An 11,665-nucleotide genomic window follows, 5' to 3' on the forward strand; every position below is an offset into this window, starting at 1 on the left:
TTATGTGAAGTCTTTTGTGATACCGAAACCCCATTGAAATCGTGTCGTCGATCTTTGCTTGTGCACGTGACTGATGTCAAGGCACGCAGGCGATCTGTCGCATGCTACAATTTTTAGGGTAGATGCAATTTTTGTGCACAAGCGCGTTCTGGCGCCCAATAAAATTTTCTCATAACTCTATTTGACATACGCGACTACACTTCTCATGTCTGAACAGAGATCCTGCATGTGCAAGTTCAGGAGAGGAGAGGGGAGTTTTGATGATAATATTCGAATCGTATCATAATAGTTGTTCGTAAAGAGTCAAAACACCGTCACAGACGTGCGCTTTGATGTATCAGTTTCTTGTTTAAGCTTTGGAAAGCTGGTATCCATAACTTCCGCAACAGAAGGATGCTCTTGATTGAGCAAGCTAAGTCGTAATTTACAAATATCCTCTTCGAGAGCTAGAGTTTGTCCAAATGCAAGACATTGAAGACGTTCAAGCGTTAATAAAACGTCAAAGCACCAGCTGTACTGATCCTCTCCAAGCTCACTATCGGGAAGAGGTGCTCGTAGGCATATCATTTCCAACTCATCAAGGCACAAGTGCCTTGCTGCCATGACGAGTGATTTTCGGAACATAACTCCCAAAGAGGAATTGTGTTTCGTATCTGTGTGAAGCAGTGACGGATCAAGACGGGTCCGTGTTGGCCAGCAATAGTCGAGTCCGTCTTGCTCAATATACCATGCCATGACATGTCCATCATCAAAGCGTGTTGTTTTCACCACAATGAGTAATTGTGTAGTTTGTGGAAAGGATGTCACAATAAGCACCTCGATGGCCAGAATGCGCCCTCGAGGAGCCGGCGCAAGCATAATGCATGGAAGAACAGAAGAGTATTTGTCTGAATACACGAGAGCAATACTGGATTCACTCAGGTTGGCAGGATTATGTACCGTTATGTGTAACTGCAGTCTTTTGAATTTAAGGGCGCTGTAGTCACGGTCCATCCATCACCCTTAAATTTTTTTGGCACAGTCCAACAAGTGTGACTAGCCCTTCGATAGGTCCCGATTTAAATTGCATGGGGTAATACGCTTTGGACATCTTAAATATCACCTCTCTCACACGTCGATGCATATCCCGATGACTAAATCTCTTCGTGATTGTAAGTGTTGGCCACGTCTAGAGTGCTCTGCTCTTATTTACAAAATTAGTCACCCGCCCTTTAGCTGAACCATGTGGCAGCACATGTGGTCACGTGACACTCAGTCCAATTTGTGAGGTCACTTTTGTAAGCACTCGAAAGTACGTAAAAAGGCTTCCTCCTGGCTGACGAAGACTGGACGATCTCGAACGCCATGGCTCCATCTGCCCCCTCGGCCTCTAAGGAGGAGCGCATTGCTATCAGTGTGTATACAAAGTATATATTCGGTGGAAATATTCTGACTTCCAGTCAATACGGATAAATGTAAACCGGCTAAATGTCGTCAAGAATGTAAACGATCTTGTCCCGTGGTGCGCATGGGTATGTGATAAAGCTGGGGAGTGTTGGTCTAACTCTTCCGTCAGGACGTCTTTGTATTGAAGTCGCGCCCACTAGTAAGATCGCATTTATTAGTGAGACGTTATGCATTGGATGTGGTATTGTACGTGATAGCGTGTCCGTTTGTTAGGACCAATTCACTGACTGCGAAACTTAGTGTGTGAAAAAATGTCCATTCGAAGCTATCAACATCGTGAAATTGCCCACCAACCTAGAAAAAGAAACGACTCATCGCTACAGTGCGAATAGTTTCAAGCTACACCGTCTACCGACCCCACGCGTTGGGCAGGTCTTGGGTCTTGTCGGCACGAACGGTATTGGTAAGAGCACAGCTCTGAAGATTCTTGCGGGGAAGCAAAAGCCAAACCTTGGTCGATATGATGACCCACCTGACTGGGCAGAGATTTTGAAGTATTTCCGTGGCTCCGAGCTTCAAAATTTCTTCACGAAAGTGTTGGAGGATAACATCAAGGCTCTGATTAAACCTCAATACGTGGATAATCTCCCACGAGCCGTGAAGTCTCGGGCGACTGTGAATGAGTTGTTGGATGGCAAACTTCAAAGGAATAACAAGGATGAAGTTGTGGCAACATGCGACCTGCAAGCTGTGCTTGACCGTGACGTGCACAACTTGTCTGGTGGCGAGCTGCAACGCTTTGCAATTGCGATGAGTTGCATTCAAAACGCGAATATGTATATGTTTGATGAGCCATCATCATACTTGGACGTAAAGCAACGTCTTAATGCCGCCCGAACCATTCGTTCTCTCCTCGATCCTGACACGTATGTCATCGCTGTGGAGCATGACTTGTCGGTCTTGGACTATTTGAGTGACTTCATTTGCTGCTTATACGGCGTGCCAAGTGTGTATGGAGTAGTTACTATGCCAAGTCCTGTTCGTGATGGTATCAATATCTTCCTTGATGGTTACATTCCGGCGGAAAATATGCGATTCCGTGAAGACTCGCTCACTTTCAAGATTGCTGAAACTGCGGACGACGCCGAAATTGAGCGGTCTTCGAGCATCTCATACCCTTCTATGTCGAAGAAGTTAGGGTCTTTCGAGCTGTCCATCGACTCAGGCAGCTTCACAAATTCTGAAATCATTGTTTTCCTAGGTGAGAATGGTACAGGAAAGACGACTTTCGTGAAAATGCTCGCCGGCAAGCTTGCTCCGGACACGGGTGCTGACAAGCTGCCCCAACTGAATGTCTCACTTAAGCCCCAGACAATTACACCCAAGTTCCAGGGCACTGTTCGTATGTTGCTTTTGAAGCAAATCAAGGCGGCCTTTATGCACCCTCAGTTCCAGACAGATGTTGTGAAGCCCATGAGTTTGGACAACATTATCGATCAGGATGTGCAAACCCTCTCGGGTGGTGAGCTCCAGCGTGTTGCGTTGGTTCTTGCTCTTGGAAAGCCTGCTGATATTTACTTGATTGACGAGCCTAGTGCGTACCTTGATTCGGAACAACGTATCCAAGCATCCAAGGTCATCAAACGTTTCATTCTTCACTCCAAGAAGACGGCAATGATCATCGAGCATGACATTATTATGGCCACATATCTTGCTGATCGTGTCATCGTGTATGAAGGCACTCCCTCCATCAAGGCTCATGCGCGTTCACCCGAGTCGCTATTGACGGGTATGAATTCCTTCCTTGCCATGCTCGATGTGAGTATGCGTCGCGATCCAACGAACATGCGTCCTCGCGTGAACAAGTACAACAGTATTAAGGACAAGGAGCAAAAGTCTAGCGGTCAATACTTCTTCTTGGAGGATTAGTCTTTTCACGTAGCATGAAACATTATTCCTCTTTCTATTCCCTTGCCACAAGACACGACTGTGCCCTGATTTAGCGGACTGGTTTTGGGCTTGAATCGACGGGTGATGGTTACGTGGAGGCGTTCGAACGTGCACAACGAATGAAGCGCCTATGACGCGTGCGTTGAGCTCTCAACACAGGAAGCTAGGGCCATTCTCGAACGACCATGGCGTCCATAGAATTTGCTGCAGACATAAGAGCCTGCTCATTTTCAATGCCGCGCCATCTTAAATTTTGGAAGCTTCACTTGGCAATGCTTCCATCGCCGTACGTCCGTGGTGATGATCAAAGGTACGCGACTGCGTCTCTCATGTAAGAATGACATTTGCCTATTTTTGTCTGAGTGCACTAGACTTGTTGCAACAAGTGCATGATGTTGTCGATGAAAAAGAGAGAAACGAATACATCGATTGGGTATATGATCAGCAGATGTGTAAGTTATTTGGAGAGCCCGGTATCTAACGGAAGCTGCGGATCAGGGCGGAGGGTTTCGCGGTTCGCCTGCAGCCAGCACTGTACGTACAGCGCGCGACGTGGTAGCAAGGACTCATGAAACAATTAGGGACATATTACAATGACATATACAGCCCTCTTGATACTCGCCATATTAAGAGACAATTTTGCGCGACTGGATCGGCAAGCCATCGGTGTTCATCTTTCTGGTCTGCAACAATTAGACGGGAGGTATGCATCACAGTATAAACTGACTTTAGCTTCATTTGTGCTCAGGGATCTCCTGAAAAAGACGTGCGCTTTAGTTACTGTGCTTTTGCTATTGCATACATACTAGATGACTGGAGCCTGATGGATCAGGATCGGGCAATTCAATACATGCTCGAGTGCCAGGCAAGTATTATTTCTGCACCACCCCTTTCTTTTTACACTACCAACTAACATTTCAGCATTATGAAGCTGCCTTCGCACAGGAGCCTCATCTAGAGTCTCATGGTATGTAACTGCATGTCACATGCTTCTAACCTCTAGGTGGATCCACATACTGCGTCTGCGCTGCTCTCTCTCTGGCACAAAGTCTGCATCTTATTCCACGCCGCAAAGAGCTGGAGCAGTGGGTCCTTTCGCGGCAGTGTGTTCGCAGTGGATTCCAAGGTCGACCAGAAAAGGATGCAGATACATGCTACTCGTTCTGGTGTGGAGCAACGGCCAAGATCCTTGGTTGTCACGTATATATCGACAAGCCCTCCGATGTATGCTGGATTTTGTCGGCTCAGTCGCCCATGGGTGGGATAGCCAAGATACCAGGTGACACGCCCGACATCTTGCATTCATACTTGTCATATGTGGCGTTGGCGATGCATTTGGAAGACAAGGACGAACAGCTTGAAAAACTTCCTGCGTTGGCGCCTGTATCTGCTTCTCTGAACGTGTCACGAGCCACATTATCGTGGATCCAGGCAAACGTATGGACCCATCGGGGATCGAACGACGACGTAATGTCCATTCCTTAGTCCGCGACTTTTTCTACAAATGTCTCGCTCGTTTTGACAGAGGCAAGTCTGACAACAGCACAGAGTTATGATGCGATGTCAAGCAAAAATGATCGCTTGATGGTGTGCCAAACAACTGAAGTGTCCAAGATGATCGGTGTAGATCTTCGGATGCGTGTACCAGTTGCGGGTTTGCAATAAATTCACGCATGCCTGGATCATCTGTCAAGGGCCGCATATGCTCAGACGCACTGCCATCACTGTCAAAAAAGCAAGTCTGCTTGCGTTCTGTAATACGTTCCTCAAATGTATGCCGCATGACATACGTCGATACCAATACTCGTCGCGTCTGACCCATTCGCCATGCACGTTTCACCGCCTGGCTTTCCAAGTCCCAGTGCCAGACCGGTTCGGCAAAAATCACTCTGCTCGCGCAATGTAGGTCCAAGCCACGGCCACCGACCGATGTTGTCATAAGCAGGCAGCGGATGTTGGACTTGTGCATAAACATATTTGCGTACGCATTCCGCAGATGCTGTGGCATACCAGAGACGTAGAAAAGAAAAGGAATTCGGAGAAGCTCTAGTGCATTGGCAAGCTCATACAAAACATTGTCTAGCGTCGAAAAAACGAGCACTTTCTCATCTTGAACAGCATCAATGATTTCACTCAGCATCATGTTGAGTTTGGTGGAAGTTGATGTATGAACACGCACGTCATCGAATCCATCAGGCAACACGATCGGCGGCTGTGAGTATGTTTCGCGAAGCGAATCTTCACGTTTCGGTACGGACTTGGGCTTAGGCACTCGATGGTGTGCTGTCATAGGAGTTGTTCGCCCTGATTGTCGGCGTAAATATTGCACACCACGTTTCACAAGTTCTTCACACAAATCGTCGGCGTCAAGTACATGCGAGACCTCTTTGCGACATGTTTCACGCAGACTCAATAGTTCCTCGGACGTGAGAAATTGTGAGCCACACTTGCTCCACGAATGCAGCAGCGCATCGGACGTAGCATGCTCCGCGTGGTACAAGACGTCGTTTTGACAAATGTGTTTGGTCCATGCATCGTTGTGCAGCGCCTTGTCTAGCTGGTGCATTGCTTCTATTGCCTGACGTCGAAACGACTCAGCAATACCGTCTGGCTTTGCAAGCTGCTCTTGCACATGATCTCGTGCGTGCTGCGCCTGTGCCAAAAAGCCTTGACCCGCGAAGTGAAAGCAGGCAAGTGCCAAGTTCTCCATGACAGATGCCAGAGCTTTTCTATTGCTAGCATGAAAAAAGTAGTCTCTGTCCTGTTTTTGCGACAAGGCGGCATTCAACATGATAAGGGATTGCAACGCATTATACGTAAGGCACTCTGTTGTTGTCATAGCCAACAGCACAGTACGGCGTTCCAGCGGAGGAAGTGGGCAATCCTTCTCAACATCTTCTACGCGATTCCGGACCATGATGCGCGAAAGGATATTGTAAAGCCGACGCTTGGCGGGCCATTCGCCCACGTGATTCATTCCTGTCATTATCAGCGTATTCCAGTCGCGTTCCTTCGCCGACGGCGGACCTGACGTCTTTGCCCCCGAGATCATACTTGCAGGTACTCCACCTATCGGTGCCAAGCGCAAGAAACGGACCAAAAGTTGCTTGAGTCGGTCGAGATTTTTCCGCTCGGACAGTGTCCAGCTCCCCGATTGAGACTGATGCGGCTTTGTCATAGCAGCGCGCGCATTTGTGCCAGTCACTTGTAAAGCACTCGCACCTACCAATGCCTGTGTGGGCGTGCCGGTTACAACCCATCGGCGTTCCACACGCAAACATGCGCACAATCGCACCAGAAGTGAGTCTCCTGCCAGCATGTTGCCCTCGTCAATAATCAAACGCTTCCAATATACTTGCATCAAAGGTGAGGTATCCAGGTGCAGACGCATCCTTTGCTCATCGCCAGCTTCTTTCCCAAAGCGAACATGTGACATGAGAATAAGATCATAGTCTTGAGCAAGCTGCTCAGCTGAAGGCAGCTTTGCGTGCATGTCGGCCATGCATAGTACACGCAATGCTCCAGGTATACAGTGTTTATTGATTTCGTCCAGCCATTGCATGACAAGTGTCGGCGGCACGACGACCAACGTTGCGTGTGTGAGATACACACGCACTGGCGTGCGTTCATGACTCACCCGCGACATGCGCACGGGCGGAGGAGGCCATAGCAGGATGAAAGGTGCCGAAGCCTTACCTAGAAGGTGTTGCAACTGAGCCGGGAGCTCATCTAAAAGATCTGGCCGACATGCATGCGTTGTGCGAAGGCGGTGCACGGCTATTTTGACCAAAGATACAGAGCCTGGAACCGGCGTTGTTGTTGCTGCATCATTCTTCGATAGGACTTGAGGCGGCGGCACATGCGTTTTGGGTCTACGACCTAGCCGTTCACCAGGACTAGGCGCACCAAAGGGCGCTGTAACAACACGACTGAAAATGTATCCAGCAGGGTCTTTGCCGTGATACTCATCCTCGGGAAATTCCATTGCCATGTTGCTCGTTACACTGCTTACCATCGACTCCTGCTCAGGCTGAGACATTTGGTCAATCGTACTGAGAACAAGTGCCAAGCAAATAATGGTTTTTCCGACACCCATTTCATCACAGAGAATACCGCCACGCACGTCCGGGTATAGTGATGCGGCGTGTATCGGGAAGAATTCAAGTCGCTCAGGATCCATCGCATAAGTCTGCACATGTCCATCAATCATGCAAGGGGACATGCATTGTATGAAATACGGATCACAATAAGTCTGAGGCCAGAGCTCTCGTTGCAGGATCTTGGCGAGTGATTTCTTTTGGTATGAAAACAATGTACAACGCAGCTGCGGAGGATTAAGAAGATCCACATCCATATTACGCGGTAGTGGTGGCGGACTTGGTAACTTTCGATACATTTCTGCCAAAGACCAATGAAGTAGATCAGTCTCCCAAAATGCCCGTCCTTGTGCGACAGAGTCCAAATCTCGACTGATTGCATACCACATGGCTGGTTCGGTATAGATATAAGGCAGTATCCGGGACCATTGGTGCGCAGTATCAGATGAACGAATCTCTTTACGAGGTGAGTTGTACAGAAGTGGGCGTGCCAGAGTGGCTGCTTGTATAGCCATGACACGAACGTGCAACGCTCCTTCATACATGCCAGCAGCCCAAAGTGCGAGCACATCCTGTTCCACAGCCACTTTGGCAGCGCTCTTTTCAACAAGAGCACGTAATGATGGAATTAAATCACTTTCCTCATGCTTTTCAAGTACTTTAAGGCCCTCATTGTCTAGACATAGCAGCTGCGTGCTTGGTGGTCCCAGCTCAACTTGCGATGGTGACGAGGCACGAATCTGAACAATGACAACTCCGATGGGTATTGCGTCCGTTTCCATCCACAAGCTACAGGCTTTACACTGCTGCGCATGTCCCATACTATGTGGTCCACATCGCCTTTGGCCGGTCAGGGCGCCACCGACCACGAAGATGATAATTCGGCGTCATGCAGCATTGAGGTCCAAGCTGGCCATGTGTCCTGATCTGACGTAATCAGAGACGTCCGTTGCCTAAGCAAATTTTTTCGTGCTCATGCATTCGTCATACTGACCACATATCCCATCTATGTCTGTTGAGGAACGGGAGCAGGTCCCTGTGAATAAAAACAAACGTTTTCGCAAAGATAAACGTAAGTATCTCCGTACTGACCAAAGCGTGGGACTCGGATGACATTGATCATTGGAAAATTGAAAGGTTTACTCAGGAAGACAATCCACATCATTTTCTAGAAGAGAGTAGCTTCGCGACGCTTTTCCCCAAGTATCGAGAGAAGTATTTGCGTGAAGTGTGGGGACATGTTACAACAGCCTTAGAGAAGCATGGAGTTGCTTGCACGCTTGATTTGGTCGAAGGATCCATGTCTGTGCGCACCACGCGCAAAACATTTGACCCTTACATCATCTTGCGCGCGCGAGATCTCATCAAGCTCCTTAGTAGGAGTGTGCCTTTTACTCAAGCCGTCAAGATTTTACAAGATGACATGGCATGCGACGTTATCAAGATTGGCAACATTGTGCGCAATAAGGAGCGCTTTGTCAAGCGTCGGCAGCGAATTATTGGACCTAATGGTAATACGCTCAAAGCTATTGAGCTACTAACTGGCTGCTATGTCCTTGTCCAAGGAAATACTGTGAGTGCAATGGGGTCATACAAAGGTCTTAAAGAAGTTCGTCGCATTATTCTTGACTGTATGAAAAATATTCATCCCATCTACCATATAAAAGAGCTAATGATTAAGCGGGAGTTGGCCAAAGATCCCAAGCTGGCTAACGAGTCATGGGACCGCTTTTTGCCGAAGTTCAAGAAACAGAATGTCAAGTCGAAGAAGCCTGCGGAACCACCGAAGAAAAAGATTTACACTCCATTCCCACCACCGCAGCAGCCAAGCAAGCTGGATCTTCAACTCGAGAGTGGTGAGTACTTCCTCAAACCACACGAAAAGAAAAAGAGTGAAATGGATAAAAAGTTGCAAGCTCAAGCCGAGCATGCGGTAAAGCGCGAAAAGGAACGTGAAAAACAATTCATGGCACCAGAAGAGCCTGTACCTGGAGAAGAGCCTAGAATAAAGCGCAAGAAGGTCGATGAAGAAGCGCCAGCTAAGACAGAGAAAGACGGTAAAATTTCTTCTGACAATAAACGCGACAAGAAGGAGAAAAAATTGAAAAAGCGGAAACACGAATGAGACCTAAACGCTTGTAGATGTAGGACAAGTTTATCATGAGTATACACATTTTTACGAACCATCTGTCTCGTCTATTTAATTTTTCTATGCTTAACCTGGGAGTGATGGAGAAATCATACATCGTGTAAATTATGCATCAATTTTGTTGAGCATGGTGAGGTTTTGAGAGAACAAGAAAGAAACTTGCTGCATCAAAGCGTTTTGTGAAACAAAATGTGAGAGGTTATATTTACACTGATGAGCCTTCGGCTGAATCATTTTGGCCAAGTGTCCTAGGCTCAAGAAGTGGTGTCGAGAATGCATTGTCATGCGTATCATCTAATACATTGTTGCTTTGGTCTGAGATGAATGAGGCCATGTCATTTAATTCGATTGTCGTTACATCGGCATTCGTTTCCAACGTCTCGCGAACCTCAGACACGCGCACATCAGGGGGGAGAGGTAGAAGCTTGGAAGGTCGTGGGAAGTTGCCCGTAACGATTTTCGAGTTCGGGTTAGGTTGTGTGAGGTGGTTTTCCTCATCCGTATCATCTTGGGGATCCGCATCCATATCATGAAATGAGCGGCAAAGAGGGCAAGAGAAGCCTGGGTGATGAAGCATGATCATTGGTCGAATACATTTAAAATGGAACATGTGTGAGCAAGGAGCAATAAAGAGCGCCTGGCTGACTCGTATCTTGAGCAGGCAAATACAACACTCACTTAGGCCAGGGTTGTTATGCTGAGGTGCGTCGGATTTTGATGTCGAAGATGTCTTTGGAGGACTCTCGCGCTGAAGCTTTCGAAGCACATTGTTGCCATACTCAGTCGGCCGTACGTCTAGTTTATAGTTCGATTCAAAGCGCACTTTAATAGCTCGGTAGTAGTCTTGAGTGCCACCTTGAAAGTCAATTCCGAACTGGATCCAATCCCCTTCTTTCAACTCGTATGGCCGGCTGAAAACACCCGGAGGCGACAGTCTGGTGCGATTAACAAATGTACCGCTGCTCGACTTGGTATCGCGAAGAAACAAACGTCCCGAAAGATCACACCACAATTCCGCATGCTGGCGACTTACGACTTTACTTTGGAATGCGATGTAGGTTTTATGCCGGCCAATAATAACAGGCTTTTTCATAACTTGTTTAGCTGCGGTCGCTTTCGATGAAACCGAGTCTGCACCATTATAAGGCGGCTCTGAGGCGTTGTCGGCGTCAAGCTCCAAGCACTTTTCAGAGTAACGACCGATCTGGACCGCGGGGCCGCCCTCCAATAGCTCAAGTTCTGCAGGAAAGAACATGAGCGGTCGGGTCGAATCGATGATTGGCGTAAGCCGAATTTTCTTCATTCGACGAGTACTAGCAGCTTCTGTTAATGCCAAGTCGAGCGAGTCGGAACCGGATCTTGATTCTGATGCTGGCGCTGATATGCGATCATTCGCTGGGTTGCAACTGTCCTCGTGTTTTTGAGCCCGTGGCGGAAATGAAAACGTCGCTGAACGATGAGAAGAACGCGGTGTCCTATGCACCGAGGGCGATGCCGGTGGCTGGTATGTTGCTGAGTGGTTGCCGCTTGATGCAGGACTCGCCTGACCATGCATTGAGCTTGGCTCGGCCGGTGTGGCATTCGTATTAGAAAAGCTGTACCGACGAAATACATTGCCCAGTGTTCGAGGCATCAGGTTGAATGGATTAACCGGTTGTGAGCTTGAAGTGTTGGCGGGTATACCTTCCGAGGTGTCAGTCTCCATAGCTAATCAATTTAGTCTGGCGGAGTTGGAGCTTTTCCCTCACCTGGCTCTCCAACGAATGCGCATCCATTGCTGGAGAAACTGGAACGGCGTGCCAATCACAAATGCTGTTGTGTATCCAATCTCCAGTCTTGAAGCCTGGCAAGGCCCAACTACGTCGCTGGCTCGTTGTGTTATTCACGTGATCTATACTGGAGGCCATTCACACAAATTTTTTTTTGAAATGTCTTCAGAGTGGCACGAATGCACGACGCCATATACATACATGGCACGCCAGACGTCCATGAAGGCGCGCCCGGCGCGCGATGACTTTGTTATGACGCTCGATTCTGATGATGATGTAGAAGAGATCAGTACTGGTGAAAAAGAAGAGGAGAC

General features: G+C 48.0%; 5 protein-coding genes across 5 annotated transcripts; 2 read left to right on the forward strand and 3 right to left on the reverse strand.

Annotated features, from left to right (window-relative positions):
• Positions 1-303: 303 nt before the first annotated feature.
• On the reverse strand, positions 304-858 carry MGL_1357 (uncharacterized protein; the record flags this gene model as incomplete). The annotated part of the gene is made up of 1 exon (XM_001731122.1): positions 304-858. The coding sequence occupies one exon, from the start codon at positions 856-858 to the stop codon at positions 304-306; it is 555 nt and encodes a 184-aa protein (XP_001731174.1).
• A 486-nt stretch (positions 859-1,344) lies between these two features.
• MGL_1358 (uncharacterized protein) lies at positions 1,345-3,315 on the forward strand (the record flags this gene model as incomplete). Its single annotated transcript, XM_001731123.1, has 4 exons — positions 1,345-1,393; positions 1,440-1,511; positions 1,556-1,632; positions 1,687-3,315. The coding sequence occupies 4 exons, from the start codon at positions 1,345-1,347 to the stop codon at positions 3,313-3,315; spliced, it is 1,827 nt and encodes a 608-aa protein (XP_001731175.1).
• A 1,519-nt stretch (positions 3,316-4,834) lies between these two features.
• MGL_1359 (uncharacterized protein) lies at positions 4,835-8,215 on the reverse strand (the record flags this gene model as incomplete). Its single annotated transcript, XM_001731124.1, has 1 exon — positions 4,835-8,215. The coding sequence occupies one exon, from the start codon at positions 8,213-8,215 to the stop codon at positions 4,835-4,837; it is 3,381 nt and encodes a 1,126-aa protein (XP_001731176.1).
• A 226-nt stretch (positions 8,216-8,441) lies between these two features.
• On the forward strand, positions 8,442-9,558 carry MGL_1360 (uncharacterized protein; the record flags this gene model as incomplete). The annotated part of the gene is made up of 2 exons (XM_001731125.1): positions 8,442-8,505; positions 8,531-9,558. The coding sequence occupies 2 exons, from the start codon at positions 8,442-8,444 to the stop codon at positions 9,556-9,558; spliced, it is 1,092 nt and encodes a 363-aa protein (XP_001731177.1).
• Positions 9,559-9,787: 229 nt separating this feature from the next.
• On the reverse strand, positions 9,788-11,287 carry MGL_1361 (uncharacterized protein; the record flags this gene model as incomplete). Its single annotated transcript, XM_001731126.1, has 1 exon — positions 9,788-11,287. One exon carries the CDS (start codon positions 11,285-11,287, stop codon positions 9,788-9,790), a length of 1,500 nt encoding a protein of 499 aa, XP_001731178.1.
• Positions 11,288-11,665: the final 378 nt, after the last annotated feature.

This window comes from Malassezia globosa (assembly GCF_000181695.2).
Source record: "Malassezia globosa CBS 7966 chromosome Unknown mgl_sf_3.1, whole genome shotgun sequence".
NCBI lineage: Eukaryota > Fungi > Basidiomycota > Malasseziomycetes > Malasseziales > Malasseziaceae > Malassezia > Malassezia globosa.